Below are 22,455 nucleotides of genomic sequence, written 5' to 3'. Positions count from 1 at the left end.
CTCCAGGATAGGTAGATATATTTACTCCCTCTCTCTATTCCCAATTTCTGGCTACATTTCCTAGGACTCTGTGTGTGCGCGTAATTATTTTCCCCAGTAATTTGTGTGTATGTGCATGAAGTTCTTGTGTTCAATAAAGGTTATTGTTTGATATTAAGCACCAGACTCACTTGTTGTATTTTGGAAGGGACCTGGTATACACCGGTGATAGATCCCAGTTACCCCCTCTCGTATAGTTGTCTTCCTTGCTTGCTAATTCCCCCCACAAATCATATTTATTGCAAGGAGACCACTTCCGGTAACACCATGGTGACATTAAGACTTTACTACTGTAGTGCACTGTACATCGGTCTCCCCTCTAGGTTCACTCAGAGAGTTCAGCTGGTGCAGAATGCTGCAGCTTAGCTATTACTGGGAGCTAGAAGAACCATGAATATTACTCCCATTCGACAGTCACTCCATTGGCTTCCTATCAGTTACCGAGCCCAATTCAAGGTATTGGCTATCACCTACAAAGCTCTCCATGGCCTTGGTCCATCATATCTATGGGACTGCCTCTCTCCCTATATTCCACCATGGCATCTTTGCTCATCTGAACAGGGCCTTCTGCAGGTACCATCCTTTACATGGGCAAAATCAATAGGCAAACACTGGCATCCGTATTCTTTATGGAATGGGCTACCTGAGGAGGTTAGGAAAGCTCCCACTCTCCTGGCCTTCCATAACGATGCAAAACGGAATTGTTCAAGAGGGCTTTTTGCTCAGATGGGAGGGCTGTACTGTAGGGAAGTGGTCTCAAAAGATCCATCAATAAAGGGATAGGTAACCCATCAGTAAAGGAATAAGGAGGGACCACAGACTTCATTACTGTTGCTGTAAGTATGATCCTACTGGGTAATTCCTATGTTGTTCAATATATCAGTCATGGAATTTGCTTATGCTCTGTTACAACATTGTTAAATCTTTAAACCTTTCTTTTCTTTCTTTTTCTTCAAATCTTGCAAATTGCACATATGTAGCCATTATGTCTTGATATTGAGCAGAACCACAAGTGACAAAAGGCACAGATTGGACACTTGTCAGCTTCCCTCAAGTTTTGATGGGAAATGTAGGCATCCTGGTCTCGCAGCTTCGCTCTCCGACTGCTGTCCAATGGACTTTTCAACTGTCACTTGTCCAAATTCCGCCAAGCTGCCTACATTTCCCATCAAAACTTGAGGGAAGCTGACAAGTGTCCAATCTGTGCCTTTTGTCACTTGTGGTTCTGCTCATTGATTGTGCTAAATCACACTACGGAATCTGCCTTGAGTCGCAGTGAGAAAGGCAGACTATAAATGACGTATATAAACAAACAAGCTCATGGGGATCTCTCTGAATGAGTTGCTAAGCTCTTTGGCAGAAGGGAGAAAAAGACTTGCCATCGCCTTTAGCACTTTGTAAGATGCAGCCACTTATTTGTAGCAGCTTCTGCTGGTCAAATAGTGAGGAGGAAAAGATCGAAGAAATGGTCATGCAACCTACAAAAGATCCCTTTAGTAACTAGAGTCCAATGACCTGGAGCTAAGGAAGAGATGTGATTGGGTCAGCAAGGTAAAGTAGAATGTTTACACTCTAATCTGGACCTGGCTAAGCAAGTCATGATGTAAAAATGAGGAAATGGTTCAACTGAAGTGAAATAACTGAAGAGAACTTAAAACCTGTTACTCACCTTCCAGTCTGACCACCAGAGGCACCTTCAATTCAAGCTCCTGGCAAGCTTTAGTGATACCGTTGGCTACAATGGCACAGTTGACAATCCCACCAAAGATATTGACTAGAATTGCTTCCACCTGGGTGAGGAAGAAAAATGCAACATACTGAGAGGTTTTTTAAAAAACAACAAAAAAAAACCCAAAATGGGACACAGAAGAAAAGGGACAAGTTATGACCTCCATTTTATGATTCCTGCTACAACGTGAAGCAAATAGACACAGTGTATTGGGGGGAAATAATTCAAATAGAGCTGAGCTCCAGATCTGAAGAAATTTCTAGGGCCAGCGTCACAGTGATCACAGTGCCATGGCAACCAAACACCTGAGGCGTTTGGGGTTTATTAAAGCCTGAAATGCTAGATATGACTTCGGGGCATCTAGGCTCAGATGTGGGCAAACTAGGTAGCCACAAGCAAGGCAGAGACTTGCAGCCTCTGTTTCCCGCATATAAAATCGTAGTAATGACACACCCGAGTGGGTTGTGAGGAAGATGCCACAAGGCAAAGATTGAAATCTCTTCAAAATATACTCTACAGATTGTGTGCAGGGGACGGTGATCATTAACGCAATCAGACTTTGTGACTGCCTTGGGAAAACTAGCTCTAACAGTGCAATACAATGAAGGGCTACTCCAGTCAAAGCCTACGCTGGAGTAACTCTGCCCAGGATTATGCTGGAGGAGGTGCGGGAAACAACGTGAGCTTGGAAATAATTCCTCTCTGCTCGAGTTGCATCAATGCGTGAAGAGATTTTATTTTTCTCCTTTGTTGGTTTGAGACTTTGCACTTGTGCTACATACCTTCCACTGTGGGAAAGCTAATCTAGCCATAATTTTTTAAAAAGGGGCCCAGCAAGGTAAGCTTAAAAGCAAATAAGCATCACTGTATTGTTTCCTTGTATTAGTAAAGTTATTATTCCTGGTTCATGAAGGCATATCTAGCTAGATATCTCTCCCCCTGCCAAAAAAACAAAGCTGGCTATTGCCCCACTGCAAAGTAACCTCTCTCCAATTCTATTCTATGTGTATAAATTATAATATTATTGGCATTAAATAGCAATTTAATAGCAATTTACTATCCTTAAGAGGTATAGCAAATTGTCCGTAAGGGAATCTAAGCTTACCAGGGGACTTCTATAGAGAAACGTAAAAATCTGAATCAAAAGACTAAGCACCATGTATTTCATCAGCTTAGCAAGAGTTCATGCTAAAAAAAAAAATCAAATGGGATCCTACAACATTAGACAATTACGAATGGATTCCTTGGCTGCTTCCACACATGTTGGATAATCCACTTTCAATACTCTTTAGTAAACATTTGGAACTGCTTTTCCATGTGTGGAACAAAAAATCCACTTCCAAAGGATTGCTAAAGTGCATTGAAAGTGCATTATTCAGCGTGTGGGGAAATGGCCCTTGTTTCTTAAAAATGAACTTTGATTCCTCCCCCCCACCAACCATGACAGCTGCATAACTGTGAATCCATATAAATAAACACAGTTCTGCTTATCCAACTATCTGTGAACTTCATAGAAAAGGACTTTCTAACTTCTCCTTCTACTGCAGCCTGCTGAGCCCCCTGAAATGTTGTGGACTCCCCCCAAAACAGCATAGGGGGGCAAGTGGTGATCTGCAGGGGAGAGGGTGAAAATGACCCTCCCTACCGTAAACAGAAATGCCACTTTATTGGAGGAACTCCATTGTTTGATACATGTTAATGTGTGAGAAGGGAGCTCATAGCCAATTCATCAGCAGTGAAAAGAACAAACATTTCCAGTATATCACTTGTGTAGAAGGACAGCAGGAAGGATAGAAAAAACTTCCATAAACCCTTAATCTGAATCATCTGAGCCACACCATTTAGCATGTGGATTCCTAATGAAACTACTGGCACATATTCCACATTCAAAGCAGCATGGACAGAGAGGTAATATACTTGTCCTGACTTGATAAATAGGGGTAAGAAAATCCTTTATAATTAACAAGGAGAAGTAAGTAAGAGAATTCATTACAACGGATTAATTGATAAGTCCCAGAGTGAAAAGAGCTACCCATCAACTTCGAGGAACTGAAATTCACCTAACTCACAATTAAATCACCCTATACAAACTCTTATTTTATTTATTTAAAACATGTATAAAATGGCTATTCTCCAAGGCAACTGGAACCCATTCCCCTGTTTAAATTCAGCCTATTCCAAATCAGGGTTTGGATTCAACCAACTTTTCCAAAATGGAAAAAGGGAGGAGGGGTCCCCTTTGACAATCAAAATAGGCTGTGCTGGAGATCATGGGACCATGGACTTTAAAAACTACATGGGCCAGGAACTATAGTAAAAAGGGAACTTAGGTGAGATTGGTTGAAATAGCCAGCTAGTTCCAGCCTAAGGTATTATTTACTTACGCGTCCTCAATACTTGCTTCTTACTGTTTATGAGGGCCCTTTCCATATGCTGACTTCCCACAATGTCTACAGAAGGTTACTAAATAATTCGGGTGAGTTTCAGCCTGCCACAACTTGTTTGTTTAAAATATTTATATACCTACCTTTCTCTCAAGCACTTTAGGACTTAAGGTGGGTAACAACAATATAAAAACAACTGGACAAAAGTAAACATTAAAACTGACAAACAATTCATTAAAACATAGTAAAAACAATCTAGAGACACCTTATGTCCCACTAAGAAGATATTCCCTCTTTGACCAGGCTGCCCCCAAGTCTCTCTAAATTAACTGTCTTACAACTTTATTGGAAAGTAAGAAGGGTAGTACAACAACAACAACAACAACATCATATGATTTATATACCACCCTTCAGGACAGCTTAATGCCCACTCAGAGCAGTTTACCAAGTATGCTACTACTACCCCCACAACAAAACACCCAGTGAGGTGGGTGGGGCTGAGAGAGCTCCAGAGAACTGTGACTAGCCCAAGATCAACCAGCTGGCTTCAAGTGGAGGAGTGGGGAATCAAACCCAGCTCTCCAGATTAGAGTCCCGAGCTCTGAAACACTACACCAAACTGGCTCTCCAGAAGCCCCCCCCCCCCGCCCCACTTCTAGGAGGCTGTTCCACATACATGAGGCAGCCATTGAAACAGTCCCAGCCCAGACCACAGTGGAGACTGGTGGGAAGCAAAAAGCTGCTGCAGAGGAACATGCAGAGAGAGAGGGGTGGTCCTCCAGGAATGTGTGACCCAGTTCATGAAGGGATAAAGGTAAACACCAACACCTTGAACCAATGGAGGTACCATTGGAGGTACCTCTGAATGGTACCACTGTTTAACCCCCCCCCCCCAGACATTTTTGTGATAGGGACTGCTAGTGTGTGACACACTAAACAATCAGTTGCAGATTTCAGCCACGCATTTAGCTCCTCACTCCTATAAATAACATCTAATTGAACTTACCTTGTATTGGAGCAAGATTCAAGTCTGGTGACACTTTAAAGAACAACAAGATTTTCAGGATATAAGCTTTTGAGAGTCAAAGCTCCCTTCTTCAGACACAAGGTATCTGATGGAGAGAGCTTTGACTCTCTAAAGCTGATACCCTGAAAATCTTGTTGGCTTCTAAGGTGTTACTAGACTCAAATCGTACTGTTCTACTGCAGACCAACAAGGCTACCCACCTGAAATTATATTGTATTGCAATATCATAATGTACTGCATTTCTCTGTCCACATTTAATATCATTGGATGATGCTGGGGGCAGAGAGCAGGGAAATGAGACGTCATGGAGGGGGTGGGGTGTTGCTATTTTCAGAGGAAAACATGGGTTGTATCCAATGGTGCTTTCCACAGCACACAGACACTTATGCTGGTGGATCGGGGGCAAATTTTTACCACTTCCCTCCTCCCACTGCAGAGCCCTCACATTGTGCCCAGTGTTGTTCTTGGGCAGGGGGTCCCCTCAACTCAGGGGACTATTTCAGAAGGCACCACGGGCTGCATCTGGAGGGGGGAAGTGGGATGGTCCTGTTCTGTGACTGAAGCCCCACTCTTAGTTGATAGGATACATACCCAAAGGTTTCATGTAATTTCTGGTTTTAATCCAGCTGCTGCAGCGGCTTTGAGAATGAGCTGTGAACTGACAGTACTGTATGTCTGTCTCATCTCAGTCACAGACATACTATCAAGTGGGTGGCCTTAGTAGAGCCACTTTTTCTCAGCCTTCTGCTCACATCTGTAATATGACCTTTGTAGGGCTGTTGTAAAGATTACTGTTACAAAATATTTTCATGTGGGCAGCTGTGTTGGTCTGCAATAGAAGAGCAATATTTGAGTCCAGTAGCACCTTAAAGGCCAACAAGATATCCATGGTATATACAAAATTCGCTTTGTCAGATACCTGGAAAAGGCAGCTCTGATTCTCAAAAGCTTAGACCCTGCAGTCTTGTAGATCTTTAAAGTGCCACTGGACTCAAATCTTGTTCTAATGTATGAGAAACATTTGGAGCACTGAAGGTGCTTTATACAAATGTATCATTATTACTATGCAAAGGAGTGCTGAAAGCACTTTGGTGGTGGCCATGAGCAAAAGGCTTCTTTCTTTTCTAAAATGGGTTCCTAATGTACAAACAACTTTGCCAACCGTGTGGCATATAAAACTTAAGGGAGTGTGTTTACATCATTAAAAACAAGGAAGAGGATTTTATGCCTAATATAGATATTTTTAATTCCTAATGCGGACCTTCTCATTTAAGGGTGTGCTTTTCTGTTGAATTCTAATCAGTTCCTCTAATCCTTTGTCAGCTACATGAAAAAAAAATATTGAAGGAAATTAGATTTAGTGTTGGATAATTGAGGTTTGTGTGGCTGCCTTTAATAATAACAATAATGTAAATAAGATCAGTTAAATTAGAAAGGAGCATGAATGAGTTCAATCAATAGGAAACTGAATCAGGTAAAGAATTTAATCTTGGGTTTTACTGTAATCTTATAAATAAGCCAAAAGATCCCTACAAACAGTAAAGCAATTCAGTTATGAACTCTGCTTAAAACTGGTGAATGGTGTTTATTGTTCTTTTGCTGCCCTAAATGGATTTTGCTTTTCCTTAAAACTGGCTTAACATTCTGGAGACGTATTTCGATGAAGGGGTTGATGCTGGTGTTTTTTGCGTGCAGAGAAGGTGGAGGCTGGAAATAGTGCCCAGTGGGGAAAAAGAAAACCACCCACTGCATATTGTAGACAAGCCCTCATTAACATAGCCAGAATCTGAGAAACACCAAACACAAAATGTACCTTGAGAACTGAGTGCCCTGCCTGCGTAAGAGAGAGATTGCCCTGAATGGCATATTAATGATTAACATTTCCACCTAACATTCGTGCCTTGCAAGTCAGAGCTTTATGTTTCATGCAGAAGGGAATATAAATGCAAGCATCTTTGTCCGGTAACTGTTTGCTTTTACTGACACAGCAGACATGAGAGATCCATCAAAGGAAGAGATGGCCCTTGCACCGAAGGCAGGGAGCTAATGCTAATGTGTGAAGACATCATCTCCGCTTCTATGGCCAATGCACAACTCATCAATACTAAGGAGCAGTGTTGGGAAATAGGTGCTACATGAGAACTGATGGCATTTTACAGCAGCCGCCCCCCCCCCCATACAAAACTGTATGCATCTCTCTCCATGGATACATCTGTATCCCATTTTGAGGGCCCATAGATCTAAGGTATTCACCTGCCTTGAATGAAATTTTATCTATCTGTCTACCTACATACCTACCTGTCTATGGCATTTATATACAGCCTTTCCAAAAATTGCCCAAAGTGGTCCGCATAAAAAAAAACCCCAATGATCCAGCCAGCTTTTCAGAAGGCAGAAAAGGAACAAGGGGGGCTCTCTGACCACCCAAAAACGCTACACTGGGCATCATGAAACTTGCATGGGCAAAAGTCATGTGGGACGGGTGCTGCAGTAAAGGGGGAGATTTGGCAGGATTGAGTGCAAAAGTTGGCTGAATCTAAGCATTTGTTACTCATAACGAGTTGGGTCCAGACTAAATTTTCCAGTTACTCGAAGTATTTCTGTTAGTGGAATGCACCTTTCATGTCTTCTTTGTCCTGCTGGAGCCCATTGATATCCCCAAAATGCTGTTCCCGGGAGTGGGGAGAGGTGTAACAAGGGGAAACTGGTGGAAAGGACCCCTCCCTTTTTTTACTAGAAAATTCAGTCTCAATCCATCCGTATATGTTATCAGCATGGCATCATAGGTCACAGCATTAAGTAAATCATTGTCACAATAATCAGTAAACACCTGTACAGCAGTGGATAAAAGGGAGAACATTTTACAAGTACTAACAACCAGAGTTAAGAACCACATTCTAAGAAGAGCACCCCCTGCTGCCCAAGAGTGGAAGGTGCTCACTGACATAAAAATGTTTTTGCCAGGCATTGTAAGTTATAGGCTGCTTCCACACACACTGGATAATGCACTTTCAATGCTCTTTAATGATCATATGGAACTGAGTTTTCATGTGTGAAACACAAAATCCACTTCTAAAGGATTGCTGAAGTGCAAGTGCATTATTCAACATGTGTGGAAATGGCCATAGTATCGCCAGCAAAGAAGCCTTATCTACAGTTGTTACAATCTCTGTACTTGGTGGAGGCAATTGAACCACGGCTTCTGAAGATAACCTTAGTGGATGAGCAGGGATATATGGGAGCAGGAAGCTCTTCATAAACCCTGATCTAGGCAACAGACTAGAACTGGAGAGGTTTACCATGATGCAGAACTGTGCGTATATGAAGAACTGCAGTATGAATGCTGAACCATGGAGCATTTCTCTCTCTTCCCCTCCACCTCCCTGTAGAAGCACTTCTGCAAGCTATTTGTAAATTCTGGTTTGTTTCATTCTGGGTGTAGAATACAGGTGAGAGGCAGATGCAATGCACCTCTGTACACCTACTACTGGGAGGCAGACGACAAAGGAGAGGTGTTGTCTTATATCGTTGATGGGATGCTGACTAACTGCTGTTGAGACCAGGATATTGGATTAGATGGATCTTGATAGGGCTCTTTTATGTATTTAATCCCATTGATTTCAGCTGTATAACTCTAAAATACTACAGTGTTAGGAACATAAATATTGAGTGTTAAATGATAAAAGCAAAAAGTATATTTGAGAGTCAGTGAGTTGTACTGGTTAGAGTGTTGGACTAGGATCTGGGAGGCCCTGTTCAAATCCCCACTCTGGTATGGAAGCTCACAGGGTGACCTTGGGTCAGTCTCACACTCTCAGCCTAACCCACCTTACAGGGTTGTTATGAGGATAAAATGCAGGGGAGGAGAGCAATATAAGCTGCTTTGATTCTCCATTGGGGAGAAAGATGCGAAATAAATCAAGCAAGCAAATAATCAGTCAATATAATCATGGGGGAGGCAAAGAGAAAGCCCATATAGTACAGGTTGTCAAAGTATTTCTGCACATAGACCGTTTTCACATATTCAAAGCCTCTGGAAGATCGTGCAAAACTCACGTCACGAAGCGTCTTCCTAGCGCAATTTCCCGGCATGATCTCTGATGTCATCGCACCATTAAAGGGGTCATGCTGGGAAATCACACTAGGAAGATGCTTCATGCCATGAGTTTCGCGTGATCCTCCAGAGGCTTACGGGTACATGTGAAAACGGCCACAGTACACACAGAGGATTATTGTGTTTTAATGGGGTATACATCCTGTGTCAGCAGCAGGGCATGTTTCTCCCTTATACATTCCCCCTAAGTGAAGAACTTTCTTCTTTTCCATGAGACTGAATAACAGTTATTAATTTATATGAGAAAAAGCCAAGGAGAGTTTCTCAGAAATAACCTTTGAATGACAATACACTATTCTCTTGCCTTGGGGGATCCTAGTTCCCATCATGGCTTGCTCTTCTTTCAATAGTTTCACTTACTTCAGCTCATTTACTTTGTTCTATAGAACCTGAAATGGCGACCAGCAACAATCAAACCATCACAGAAGTGTGCTGGGTTCCATTCCTTGGTCATACAGGAGTGTGATATTAGTGGGCAAGAAAGAAATGGAATTCAGAAACTGGCATACACTTGGCAAAAACATGCCTTGACATTATTTATTTAATTTATAAAATATATATCCTGCCTTTCTGCCCAATCAGGGCCTGTCAGTGTCTGTTGTTACTTTTTCTTCCCTGGCTTGTTCATCTCCCACTGCATCTCCCCCATACCATGCTATTAATTAATTAATTAATTTATAGTCTGCTCTCCTCGCAGGCAGGCTCATACTAAATACATATAATAAAAACATATAATAAAACACTGGTAGCAATCATATAAATACTAAAAACATCCTAAGCATTAATCGTAGTGCCATCCACCCCAGTCCCAACATATCACTCTCACCAGCAGGTGACACAACCAACCCCCCCCCACACACACACACGGAGTAAAAGGAAAACACAGACAATAAACACTATAAACAATAAACACTAAAAAAATTCTTTCCTGGGTCTAAAGAAAGAAAGAAAGAAAGAAAGAAAGAAAGAAAGAAAGAAAGAAAGAAAGAAAGAAAGAAAGAAAGAAAGAAAGAAAGAAAGAAAGAAAGAAAGAAAGAAAGAAAGAAAGAAAGAAAGAAAGAAAGAAAGAATGAAGCAAACAGTTATGCATTGGAATAGCTTTTAAAGGCAAAACCAAAAAGCTCTATCACTAATTCATAAATCTATATATTGGATGCCTGGCTGTCTGCTGTGGCAGCAATCATATCTACCAGGTATCCTTTCGAATCCTCCCTAACAAAATGAATATTGCATACCATGAGGAAAAGGATATGTTCGTCAAGGCAGATGCAGTGTATGAATTTCCCAAAAAGATTCTTCTAATGTGGCACACTCTTAGAAAACATCAAACAATACATATTTTGCCTTCATAACTATGACATACATTTATTCTTAGCACAGGGTGAAGAACAGAATCACTGGTGCCAGCAAGCCCAGCTGTTTCTGTGTCTTCCCATAAAGAGGCCTCTCTCAACACACACAATGGGTTTTCTCAGGGGAAAGCAGCGAAAATAACTTTTCAAATAAATCTCTCCCCACCACCAAAGAGTGCAGCAAGTAACTGAGGGGGCTAATTAAACAGGAGTCCTTAGATCTTGCAAATCAAAGCTCCTGCTAATGTTCTCCTTGTGAGATGCTTCTCCTGGAGACAAATTAAACGTTATCTAAATCTTGCAGGAGTAAGAAAAGCTACTCTTCTCGGTTAATTTTTTTCACCAGCTTCTGGCGTCAAAGGTCTCTGTCAGAAAACAATGGCACAAAATAAATAAATAAGTAAAAAGCTGTTATAAACAATATTCTAAAATGACCAATAATGTTGCCTGGCTCTTGCTGTAATCTGTCGCTCTACAGCTCGATCCATTTATTTTAGCTGAAACGAACTCCTCGGCAACTGACAGTAAAGTCAGTGTGTGCAGTGAATTAAAAGCTACATCTTGGCCTCAAGCCTGCTGTGACTGAAATTTGACACGAAACCTTTTTACACTACCAGGCATCCGCCCTGCATTTGTTGATCAGGTCCTCCCTGCCAAGACAAACAAGCTCTACTTAACTCTTTCCCTAGTTGCAGAGGTACCCCAAAGTTCTGCACGAAAAGAATTTTCTCCTTCCATTTCTTTCCCTCAGGAACATAAAGAACATTCCGATCGGCTCGATTCAGTGCCAGAATTCATTTACAGATCTCTTTAGCAACCCAATTATGAACACATTTCACCTTAGTTATCACTGTGTTGCGCAGCAATACGACAATTGCTTATGATATCCACTAGAGGCCAGTATCATTTCAGCATGGAAAAGGAGTACAAAAAGAAGCTCAACTTTCAGAGAATAAAATTAATAGTCTGTTTTACTTCTCGGCCACAGATTTTCAGAATCCAAGACAAACCAACCAAAAAGTCAACATGCAATGTACATTCACATGGCCATCTCTTCTATTCTTCCCCCTCCTTCCATTGTACAGATATGGCCAGTCACACTTGGTTTAATTTCTTCATGGTAACCGATTACCTGTGTTGAACCACTGGCCAGCCCATCTTGGAGCTGGAAAATCCCACTAAATTCAACACAGACTGATTATCTCCCTCCATCCCCTGTTGGTTGCCTGGGGGACTTGGCAATGTTAAATAGGACTAGGATTACAGAAACCTGAAAACAAAGCTGACTCTAAGACAGAAAGCCTCCTGATAATACAGAAATCAAAACAAGGCCTCATCAACAGATGCAACATATCTGTAAAGTTCATATGAGAGAAGCAGGGCTGTTCTCTCTCTCTCTTTTTAAAAACTCTTTCTTAAGATAAATTTACCAAATATACAACCAACATGATCTTACTTTATACCCTGGTGCACCACCAGAGGGTGCTGCTGCAAAGGAAAGCCCAGGTAACTCACTATATAGCTCCAGAACACATGCAGGAGCGGAGCAGGTGGCAATGGCCTCCCCGTGCCTTAACCCAGCTGGTATTAGGAGCGGAGCAGGTGGCAATGTCATCCCCCCTTCACCCAGCTGGGATCAGGAGCAGAGCAGGTGGCTATGCCCACTCTCCACCTTAACCCAGACGGTACTAAGAGCAGAGGAGGTGGCAATCCCCACCCCCCCTTTACCCAGGTGGGATCGGGAGCAGAGCAGATGGCAATGCCCACCCGCTTCACCCAGCTGGGATCAAGAGTGGCAAACACATCAACTACCACAAGGAGGCAGTATAATTATCTAAATACTTATATAAATTTATATTTCAGGCTTTTAGAAATTTTTAGAAATTTTAAAGTGCAAAGTGCAACATGTGAATCATACAAAATATACACGGTCATAAACCACAATACATATTTAGTCAATTCAGTCAATGAACAAGAAAAAGTCATTCAAATTATAAACAGTTCAACTGGTGAGAGAAACACTTATTGTTTTCCATATGTCCTTTTCAGAGAGCAGACCATTCTCCAGATGGAAAAGGAGCTGTAATCAATCTTCAACAACAGCCTACGGGTCTTACGCCAGCTGATTTTCAATTCCCGTTTCACACAACAAGTGTCACAGTCAGGGCAAGGGCTCCTGGCGAGGTGAGGGCTGAGCTGAGCGTCGGGCTGCGAGCGGGAGTCCAGAACACGCTAAGGTCACGAGCCGGGGAGTTTGTCTGTCAGGGGCGCGAGCAGGGGAGAGTCAAGGAGCCATACCGAGGTCTATCCTGTGCTGAGGGGCCAGGTTGCTGGTTGCTGTCTGGAGCTTCAGGGGCTGGGGGTGCGTCTCGCGCTGGCTCTTCCAGCCCCTCCTCCTCAGAGGAGGAATCATCTGCAGGCAGAGCGCCCCGCTGGGGCGGGTCTCCGACACCAAGCTTCTTCACGGGCATGATTGTACAAATAGTCTCTCACAAGCCTTAATCATAACACCCAGTTGGTAAGATCCGACGGAGCAAAGCTATCAACGTCAGTTAGAATTTAGTCCATCTGTCCTTATATCTTGGAGAGTGGAGTTATTACAGATGCTGAATGACAATAGCTGGTAAATGACAATAGCAGGTATAATTGGAGTAGGTGGGATATGCAGAGGGGTAGTGGGTGTGGAGAAATCAGCATTGATAATCAGACAGGCAGCCTAGGTCTTGATTCAATCCAGGTGTATGTATTGTCTTGGGCTTCATCACAAAAGCTCATACCCCACCACAAATTTTGTTAGTCTTATAGGAGCTACTGGACTCTTGTTCTTGTCTACTGCTACAGAAAGACTAACACCCATCTTGATCTATCTTCATGATGCAAACAAAAATTCCTAATGCGGTCAGAAAGTGCCACAGAGTCTATGTACCTCCTATACCAATACCAATACTTCACTTTCCTCCGAATCCTTAGTTGCATCATAATTTAAAAGCCAGTGGCTCAGACATCTCACGGGGACCTCCAGGAGAGGCCATCTTCTGTTCCTAGTGCTTAGAACACTGTAACAGCAGTACTTCTGATTCTAGGGAGAGCAGTGTCGGAAACATAATTCTCCAAAGGTCTTAAGTTCACAGATGATGCGACGTCCTGGAAACTACATGTCCTATGTTTCCTTGCTGTGTTCTAAGCACCACGGAGGGAACGAAGAGGAAAGAAAAGCTTCACACAGAGATCTCCTGTAAAGCTTTCCAGCTGTCACAATAGCCAGGAAAATGAGAGGAGAAAATAATAGCCGCAATGACAGGGTGATGGCACTGCAAGAGACGTTTACCTTAGCAAAGTTCCAGGTCACATATAAAAAGTTTCTGGGGAGGGGAAACTGATCTTTGATTACCCCCTCCCCCCATTTCAGCTCTATTACTACAAATGGTGTTATATGATAGGCTGTTTCCCCATGATACTCTCGGAAGGCTGGCTGCCGGCTTCCTCGCGCAATTTTTGACGCCACCCGTTTACAAAACGGAGGCAGGCAGTGATGATGGCGCTTTCATGGCTGCCTTCTCCTTTTTGTAAATGGATGATGTCAAAAATCAGCCTTTCGTATCGCACTGTTTTCAGACCGTGGGGAAATGGCCATAATCTGTATACTTGTACAGCTAGTATCTATACATGCATATTCCCCCAGAAATATCTGTGCCAGATCAAGTACAAATTTCATTGTTCCCTAACAGTAAATACAATTTTTACATACTGTTTCATAGTGTGTATTACCAGAATTTACATAATTGTTATCTACCTTGAAATTTAAAAACATGCACATTAATTTGCGTGAAGATTCATGTAGTAGTCTAAAAGGTTTCATTCTGCTGGTCAAAGGGGGATAAGCCGGGGAAAGATGTTAGTACTCTAGTTAGAAAGCTGAAACTCCCCCTTCCCTCCTGGTCCTCATAATTGAAAATATCATGGCAATACTATAAGAGAGTTAGAATCAGGGAAGAAACTGAAAAGGAACCTAACATCATCACCTCTTTCCGAAGTCACTGTACTGCCTGGTTTTATTGCCTTTTTGGTACTTGCTGGGGAATTACCTCAAAATATTTCCTTATTTGAAGTTAACAGGTTCAAAGCATTGCCAGGGCAATTGAAACACATCTCTCAGTTGTGTCCTGCCATCCTCCATATAAGCAAATGATATGGAAATGTTGCCCCTTGCAAGAAAAATGTGCAAAGGCGTTTCTTCCCTAAAATGTAGGGCTTTTTTCCAGCGTGGCTTGAATCCATCCTGTTCTGTAGTAAAGAATTACTTGGCCGGAAGCAGAGACTGCCCAGCTTAGCTCTCAAAGGAATTCACTTGAAATGTTTTCTCTCTCTCTCCAATTTGCCCTCTTCCCCTAAAGTGGTGATGTTATTTGGAGAGATTCAGGAATTAATAGCTTATTTTCCTACTTGGCTGCAGTATCAGGCAAAACCTTGTAATGAACTGACTCGTATGTGAGCCACAGTCCCTGCTCAGTATGGTATAATCAGTACCCTACCGTATAATTGGTATAATCAGTGCAGTGATTAGAATGCTCAATATAATCATGGCTGTTGGGACGCATGTTGCGGGATTTCTAGTGGTAGCAGCTGAAGGAGAGTTTCCTTTAGCCAAATTGTCAGAGCAGCAAAAAGGCTAAAGGGCTATCTGCCCTTACTATCGCAAAATTCAGGAGATACATGGTGAGCAGCCAAGTGACAGCTGTCAACACGGCTTGTGACGTCAGCTTCAGTATCTGTTTTCTAGCGGGACACTAACAGTGAAATCCTAAGCAGAGTCACGCCAGTCTAGAGTAACTCTGCTTAGGATTTCACTGTTATTGTACTGGCAGCAACGCTTCATGCTTTGGTTTGTTTACAGGATGTCTTTGGCTTAAATTTTGGGGAGTGGGGAGAAAAAAGGAGAAGAGCCTATTACCTTATCAACCTGCTGCACCACTGAGGTCATCTTCCAACACCCTATTTCAGATGCCTCTGTCTTCTGAGATTAGGAGACTGGAAACTCAGGAGAGGGCCTTCTTGGTCACAGCACCAAAACTCTGCAACTCCCTCCCCAAGGATATGTGTCTGTCTTCTTGTGTTGCCATCTTCTGCCAGCCATTAAAGACTTCTTTGTTTTGTTTGGTGCTCCCGTGGTGATCCCTTCTTCCTATCCAATGTTTTAATTGTAGTTTTTATGTTCCTGTACGTACATTTTAGCTCTGGTTTTAATTGTTTTAACGATGTATGTTTTGGTTGGTTTTAATGGTTTTTAAGATGCAATTTTATTATGTATATTTTAACTTTTGGTTGGTTTTAATGGTTTTTAAGATGCAATTTTATTATGTATATTTTAACTTTTTAGCCCCCTTGGTGGTCTTTATCAGGGTGGAAAAGTGGAGGAGGAGATATTTTGCAAATAAATAAAAAAGAGACAATAGCGCAAAACTCATTCGTATGGTAGGGCTAGAAGGATGAAGATGACGGTCATTGTAGTAAGCCTTTTAAGCAGTTTTTACAGTTTATTATAAACAAGTTGGGGGGCACAAGGACTTGTCAGGGAGCAGCTCATTTCCCCTCCTCTGCTATTTCTCCCTTCCCTCTTTTCCTGCTTCTGTCTCTCCTTCCCACTCACCAGCAATCCTATCTTTATCTGCCACACTATCTGCAGCTTTCTCTCCTTCCCTACACTATTGGCAGCCTCTCCCCTGCAAAACTCTATGTGGTTGTGGCCACCAGGCTGGGCCTGGCTCAGTTGTGTGGTGAGAAACCCGCAAAAACTTGTAGGGGCGACTCAATTTCCCATGACACCCCCCCCCAGTATTTCCTCCTCCTGGCAGTCACCATATGCTCACCCTGCTGCCTTTTCTCCTTTCTCTGCTTCCTTTTCTCCTTCCACCTACTGATCAGACAAACCTTTATCTGCATCCCATCTTCAGCTATATTTATTATTTATTCATTTATACCCTGCCTTTCTCCATGACAGGGACCCAAAGTGCCTTACATTATTCTTTTCTCCTTAATTTTACCCTCACAACAACCCTGTGAGGTAGGTTAGGTTAAGAGTGTTTGTCCCAAGGTCACCCAGTGAGCTTTCAGGGCAGAGAAGGGATTTGATTCTGGGTCTATCAGACCCTAGTCTGAATTTCTAATCTCTAGACCACACTGGCTTTTGTGGGCTCATGGAAGTTATATAGTAGAAAGTTATATAGTAGAAAGTTGCCTGGTTGTTGCCTCTGGCCTTGGCTCTGATAAGTCCTCCCTCAAAGGCAGGGTTCCACAAGCTAAAAAGTATCCATAGAAATAGGACAAGCAGATGCCAGACGTACATCATCTAACCATGCATCCATGTTGGCATCTAACTCTTGGTGATTTTGTCTGCAAAGTAAGTAGCAAATTGATCACAACAAGCCATCATGTGGTCAAGGTCCAATTCTCTGGGGCCATGTTGTTGAATGCCTCACACCATACAAAACATCTCAGCTAGATGATTATATGCAGAAACAATGGTGGCAGAAAATATAACAACAGTATGTTTATATATCACTCTTCTAGACAGATTAGTGCCCCACTCAGAGCAGTGAACGAAGTCAGTGTCACTGCCACATAATAAGCTCTAATACTGGTTCTATGCTGTGTTCAATCATTCTCATTCCAAGTTTTTTGTCAATGATGCATTACGATGGTCCACCCCAGGCACCTGATAGATCTTGATGGTTTCCTGTCCACACCTGAGGATTTCCCCACCTCAGCTGCTGCTGACTGTCAATGCCATGACCACTCTCTGGAATAGGGAAATGGCCTGGGTGATTGAGACAATTGCCCCAAGTGCTCTCTGCCCCCAGACACAACCAAGCACTCTCCCTGGTTCACAGGGAACTGATGGTGATGAAATGGGAGGGACAAGACTGCAACATGTTGTCCTGTTGTCCGTACTTGTTCTCGAGGTATTAAATAGAGATATAAGACAAGATGAAATAATTTTTATTTATCTAATTATTTACTGTCTGCCTTTCTCAATGAGACTCAAGGCAGATTACATAGTGTGAGATTAGTACAATCAGTATCAAGGACATTTCCATACAGTATCAATACAGGATCCTTACTAGCTGATTTCTTTATTTGGCTGGGTTTTGTATAATTGTATCTTTATACTTTGTCTTTGTTTTTGTTATATAAAACCCTTGATTTTTTTTAAAAAAGGAAGAGAAACAGCTGGTCAATGAGATGCCCAGCAAAATCCCTACCCTGTCCTGGTCACTCACCTTTAGGAACACACACTCAAACCTGGCAAACTGTTGGATGAGGGACCTCGATAGATGGATGGAATCATGATAGACCACTGCAATCTCACTTCCCCATCCCCCTTGCCTAGCCTGCTTCTGTATAGATAAACCTGGAGGGGAGAGATGGGTCAGATTTACCCTTCTTGCCTCCTCCAGCCAGGTCTGTGTAATCATGCCAGGTTGTCTTGCCTGTTTATGATTAAATTCCGGATGGCAGTTGTTTTTCCATTTCTTGACCTGCCATTCAACAGCAAGATCTTAAGGCCAAGGGGTTCAACCTTGGTGCAATCAGGTCTCTGTTGAGTGGAAGGCAAACTTGAAGAAAGATTAGCCAAACTGTGGCCAGGCCTCTTGGAACAGCCAATCTGCACCCCATCACCACCTCTCTCTCTACCCAGGACCAGGGGGATGGCAATTCCTTTCCCCAGGGCACATATCCACTGGCTACCTCATTATTAAGGAGCATGCAGCAATCTGAAAAATAAAATAAAATCAGTATTGGGTGTCTGATCTGGGTAAGTGAACCCTTAAACACTGGGATTTACGCCAATCTGGCATAATCCAGCTATGTTGTTTCACACAAAAGAACCCTGGATCCAACTGGGCAGTCAGATTCTGCTGGGCTGGATGCAACCACTGCAGAGAAGGAGCAGACAGCTATCACAGGCAGTGAGTGAGAGGGCAGCACCATGAATGGAACTAAGCTGAGCTCCAAGCCCTAGCAACAGAGAAGCACAAGGTTGGCAGAGGGAAGGAGGAGGAGCAGGCAGAATAGATTCCAATCCCATTCTACCCCTCCACAAAGTCCAAAAGAGCCCTTCAAGCTGCCGTTGCCGGCCACCTTTTGAATTCCATGGCTTATCCCCCCCCCCCCCCATGCTTGGAATTCTCAGGTTTGATGTTGGTATCCTTGGGTTCGACATTGATTCCCTTGCTGCAGTACTGTTCTGTTGGGCTTAGTTGGTTAAGCTTGCAAGGGAGTTTTAATGTAAAACCAGAGAATTTCAAGCAAGCAAGGGACAAACCGTGGAATTTTTAAACCTTGGAAATGTTTCCCCTCATAGGAAAAAATGGAGAGTGGCTGGGGACAGTTTGTTCAGTGGCCCTTAGAATTGGATACCGGGATCCAATCCTCCTGATTTTTTTTGGGGGGGGGGAATCTTTATGGACAGTCAGGCCCATATTCCCTGAAAATTTGGTGGCATTTGCTTAAAAATGCTGCCACCCCCCCCCCCCGGCAATAAGGAACAATGTCCAGATAAATCCAGGATTTTCTAATCTGGATCAGAGAATATGACCTGGATTAATGATCCAGGAATGATCCAGGATCATTATCAGGAATAATGATTTTTTTTTGGTATCCCTGAAACCTAGATAAGTATCACCTGGATTTTTTTTTTTTTACATTTTTGGTGCACATTCCTATGGGTAAGGGGAAGGCAAGTTTATGATTAATAATTTAAGCAGCATGATACAACAGATTGTGAATTTCACCAGTGTCTTACCAATATACAGCGACACAGAACGAGTTCACTGAGTTTTGCGGAGGTGGAGAGGCAGCGACAAGCCACCTCCCATTTAGGGGGCGGGGGGTCTGGCTGCTCGCCGGCGGCACTCCCCATGTGCCCACCCGCCAGGCCAAAGAGGAGTGTGCTGGTATTCCCAGTGTGGGTGGGAGAAGACATGTCATTCGGACGGGGGCCTGATCCCCCAGCAACCACGGGTCCTCACCCAAGGGTCCCACTGAGGAACAGTGTGGCAGCAGCCGACAGCACCCACCTTCCTGCCTTGCCAGAAAGGACGGGAGGGAGAGGAGATGTCATTTGGAGGGGAAGTGGGAAGATCCACCAACAGCCACGAGGCCTCCTCCGAAGCTCCCACTAACCTACTCTGTGGCAGCAGCCGACAGCACCCACCATCCTGCCTTCGCGGAAAGGACGAGAGGGAGAGGAGATGTTGTTTGGAGGGGTCTGAGTGCTCCAGAGAGGGACAATGAAGTCGAAAGAGGGTCTGTGAAGTCGGAAGATCCCAACAGCCGTGAGGCCTCCTCCAAGGATCCCACTGAGGAACTCTGTGGCGGCAGCCAGCATCAACCACCTTCTTTGAGGGCTTTGTGAAGGCCCCAGGGTACCTGATTGATTCATATGGGACCAAAATGTGACCCTCACATTTGGCAGGAAGGAGATTGTTCAGCAGAATGCTAGGATTTGGTGATGTTTACCCCATTTCTGAAGTGTAACTTGAAAAGCAAATACAATTCTATTCAAACTGTACTATGACCTTTCTAAAAATTACTTTTATGCAAAATGCTGATGGGTGGGGGGAGGGGGGTTGGCTGACATATAAGCAAAGTTTTACATTTCCCTTGCATAAGGACACAGAATATATTTTAGAGAACTAGGGACACAGAATATACTTTAAAGAATATATAGCAAGGGAACACCAAAACCTTATCCTTAAGAAATATCATTCCATGTTTGACAACATTCCTTAAATATATGCTGTATACACTTTCTAAATAAAAACAGATGAAGAATGGTTAGTCACCAGCTATGAGAGAGATTTGGGAATTTCAGCATTTTGTCACCTGAGAAATATCATTGACATTTATTCCCTGTCCAGTAGAAGACAGAGTTCTACATTAATCCTATCTAGGTCAAGCCAAGACAGAAACTTCTGAAAGAAGGATTCTAAATGAAAATATGAGCAATTAACGCAAATGCACAATGTTAGAAATGCTGAACTCCATTTGTTATATTAAACATTTAAACTATGCAAATAATTAAACTCTACTCTGTTAACAATAAGAATGTAGCCATCAAAATTAAATTACTCCAATCTGAGGGTGGAGTGGGTTACATTGTATTAATTATTACATAATACTCAAGTGCTTCTATCAGTTCATTACTAAAGAAATGTCTCTTGCTCTTTCTTCCAGTATCTCAGGAGTCTTCCTTCCCCATTGTATTCTGTGTTATGTTTTTATGACAAAGTTATGTTTCTAGAAGTCATCTAGAACATCTACTGGAAGTGATGTTACTCAGGAAACAAGGAGGAATAGACATTGAGCCACCTTTACAAGTGTGTCCCCATCCTGCTTTTAGGATTGTATGTCCGTGTATGCACAAGCATGGCATATAATGCTATTAAGAAAGAGGAAAAGCACATCTTAAAGTTAGAAGATCAGTTTTATTGGCCATTGAAGGTCTGAGACAAAGGTAAAAAAAGAGCCAAATTTAAAATGCAATTCCAACAAAAACAATTCCTAGTTTCATGTCTAAGTATGTTTCACTCACTGCTAGGAAAAGAACCCACTCATATGTCTTTGCATGTACAGTGTCACCAGGGAAGATGGAAAAAGAGGAATTTGAAAGAGAGAAAGAGCTAACAAGAACAGGGGAAAAACTGAAGGATGGCAGAAGTAGAGACTGGGAGGATTTTGACTAATAAGGAGGAAGAGAGTGGCTTCAGTGAGCGGACAGGGGGAGGGAGGGAGATCTAGAAGATTTAGGGTGATCTCATGGAGTCATAAGGCAGAGGGATGACAGTTTGCTGCTTAACTTATTGCGAGGCAGCATTTTAGGGCCAAAGTACACAAGACATTTTAACTAGTTGGGTCCAAGTTCTCTGGACCCGATTCCACCCCCCCCCCCCCGTAGCCACACATCAGCTGTGGGAACATTATTTCTAAGGCCTGAAGGCTCCAAACAGCTCAGGATCAAGGCATGGGGGGAAGACAGGAGGCCTCCCCTCCACACTTGGTCCTGAGATACTAGCATTCCCTACAGCTGTTGCATAGGGCCGCGGGGGAAGGCAGTCAGGGCCAGGAAAGCAAGGGAAGCCAAACCCAACTCATTTAAAAAGTCTTACATCGTTTGGCCCTTACTTGATTTTATTTCCTTGAAGAATTGATTACAGGGCCTTCATCTGAATTAAGATGGTCTTTGCTTGCTATAACAGTGTTTTATATGAATGCTAGATTACAAAGTATCAAGATAAAAGTTACTATTTTTGAGAAAAGTTACTATTAGGCACAATCCTATCCTCTAGTTAGCTAGAGAGATGACACTGTGAAGATGGGCGCTGCATGGGCACACTGGCAAAGACTTTATGGCTATAATGTTGTTGGGACTAAGTTATATAGTCACTGCGGCTACACTCAAACAGAACAGGAAGAGATTACTGCTGTGGGGGAGAAGTAGCTAGGTCAGTTGGGATACTATTAGTTGTTGAAAAGTCAGGGAAACTACACAAAGGGGAAAAGGCTTCATAAATTCAGAACACATCCCTTATACTAAAGGCCAATTCCAAAAACATATTCCCATCCCACTGCCAGTCAGATACACTGAAACAAAGGATTCTGTCTCACTTACTAGCCAGTCATGGCACAACACCAGCACATGAGCCGCACAGGAGCTTGACAGCCCCATACGGACATGGGTTGGGTAGCAGATCAAAAAGCAAATAAAAAATTAAAACCCTATTAGAATGCTTAACAGCCCCAATTCTCTA

General features: G+C 42.8%; 1 protein-coding gene across 2 annotated transcripts in view; it reads right to left on the bottom strand.

Annotated features, from left to right (window-relative positions):
• Positions 1-22,455, bottom strand: part of SUCLG2 (succinate-CoA ligase GDP-forming subunit beta) — a 275,276-nt gene that overhangs the window by 17,344 nt on the left and 235,477 nt on the right. For both annotated transcript variants that reach the window (XM_054978337.1, XM_054978338.1), the window contains exon 10: positions 1,709-1,829. In XM_054978337.1, the coding sequence (XP_054834312.1) occupies positions 1,709-1,829 (121 nt within the window). The remainder of the gene's footprint in view (positions 1-1,708; positions 1,830-22,455) is intronic.

This window comes from Eublepharis macularius, chromosome 4, assembly GCF_028583425.1.
Source record: "Eublepharis macularius isolate TG4126 chromosome 4, MPM_Emac_v1.0, whole genome shotgun sequence".
In the NCBI taxonomy this organism is placed as follows: domain Eukaryota; kingdom Metazoa; phylum Chordata; class Lepidosauria; order Squamata; family Eublepharidae; genus Eublepharis; species Eublepharis macularius.
This window is presented reverse-complemented; position numbering and strand designations above follow the sequence as displayed.